The sequence below is a fragment of the Parasteatoda tepidariorum genome, chromosome 8 (assembly GCF_043381705.1).
Source record: "Parasteatoda tepidariorum isolate YZ-2023 chromosome 8, CAS_Ptep_4.0, whole genome shotgun sequence".
NCBI classification, from domain to species: domain Eukaryota; kingdom Metazoa; phylum Arthropoda; class Arachnida; order Araneae; family Theridiidae; genus Parasteatoda; species Parasteatoda tepidariorum.
In genome coordinates, this window is record NC_092211.1 from 608,249 (window position 1) to 610,006 (window position 1,758).

General features: G+C 31.2%; 1 protein-coding gene across 1 annotated transcript in view; it reads right to left on the minus strand.

Annotated features, from left to right (window-relative positions):
• Positions 1–1,059: 1,059 nt before the first annotated feature.
• LOC122272482 (uncharacterized) overlaps positions 1,060–1,758 on the minus strand; it is a gene marked incomplete in the record, with an annotated part of 6,298 nt that continues 5,599 nt past the window's right edge. The window contains 1 exon segment of the mRNA XM_043056230.2: positions 1,060–1,589. Coding sequence (XP_042912164.1) covers positions 1,156–1,589 — 434 coding nt within the window.

The window sequence follows — 1,758 nt, forward strand, 5'->3', positions numbered from 1 at the left end:
GAAAATTTTCATCGAAATTTCTACAAAGTCATTCAATGAAAATTTATCTCAGTTATATAACTTTAAATTTGAAAGGGTATATATATATAAGGAATATATATAGGGTATATATAAGGTATATATATATATATAAAAATTATATAATAAAGGGTATGCAATAAATTAAAAAATCTAAGTTAATTTGTGTTCAAAAAAACTTGCCTAGAATATTTGGAAATTTATTTTCCCACATCGAGATTTTCTAATTAAATTCCCTTCTGCGAATAAAAAAAATTCCAACAAAATTTCTGCAAAATCTTTCAATAAAAATTTATCTCCGTTAAATACTATAAATTTGAAAGGGTTTCCAGTTTCACTTACTTTGACATTATAATCAACGATAATAATGTTATGTCGGAAGAAACTGGCTCGAGAATTCAAAGAAAGAAATAAAAGTCATTACTCATATCAATATTTATTCAAATCAAATTCATTACCACGGAAATTAAATATTGTAAGATTTCAATTACGTAAGATTATTAACTCTTCATTTTAATAAACAGAGACAGAAATAATTTATAACACTTATGGAATTAAGCGCGCCTATCTTGGCGAGTGGGGGGGGGGCATTTTTGGGAGAGGAGATGTAGAGTTGGTTCGAAGAAGTTGAAATGAGAACACGGACTTCTCTCGCTCGAGATTTTTTGATATGTTATTTCATGTGTTGAATATGTGTGTGTGTGTATTTGTTTGTGTTGTGGAAACGAAGAGTTTGAATAAATAATAGTTTCCAACCTGGACTATTTATTTGTGCCACACATTACAATATAAAATTTATTAAAGAGTAATAAGATCTTTAGTAACTTATGGTGGTGAAATCTTGGTTTTTAGGAAATCAGATACGACGACTTATTAACATCGCAAAGAAATATATTTAAAAAAATTTTTGGACTGATTCAAATAAACAACTCTCAGTGGTAAATTAAAAACAAAATTGAATGTGACCATTTCTTCAATTTTGAGAACAAATTCTACAACTATCAAATAAGAACACTGAAACCAGACATAAATAATAAGAGATGATGATAATAATAACTTTATTAGATCTTCTATATTCTACATTTAGATCCAACAGAAGAACTGCTCTGAGATGTTTTTTTCGTTCTGGAGTTCAATTTAAACGTCTCTTAGAAGCAAATATTGCTTCAGACATTTGGGAATGTCCAACCATTCGACTCCCTTGGGCAGTTGAAAGCACTCCTTCAGCTGGCGTCTAATGATACACTTGGACAGATGCTGCAATGATCTTGGACACTTCCCCTGACTGTCAGGATCTCTCACCAATTTGCAGTACCAGTCCCAGGCTTTCATGGCTTTCCGAAAGGTCTGTGGTTTCGCCCAGTTAAAGCTTCTGGTGAACTCCTCCATGGTGATGTAGGGGTCCGGAATGGAGCTCCACAGAATTCGAAAAACAAGTTCGTAATAGAAAGGGGGATGACTTATTCCATACCTGTAGTGAAGGTAGAGACAGAAGAGTTGGTATGATCTAAATCTTAATGAAGCATCGATTACCTCCCCAACACAGTATATATCACGTATTTCATCTCTCAACTTTGTGTGCTCGTAGAATATATTAATTTTCACTTAAATACAAACGTTTATATATCAAATTGAAGGTAATTTAATGTAGAATTTAATAATAAATACAGTATTACAATATCTGTATTACAAAAAAAGTTATGCAATTAATAGTAAGATCTATCTTAGATTTGCATTTTT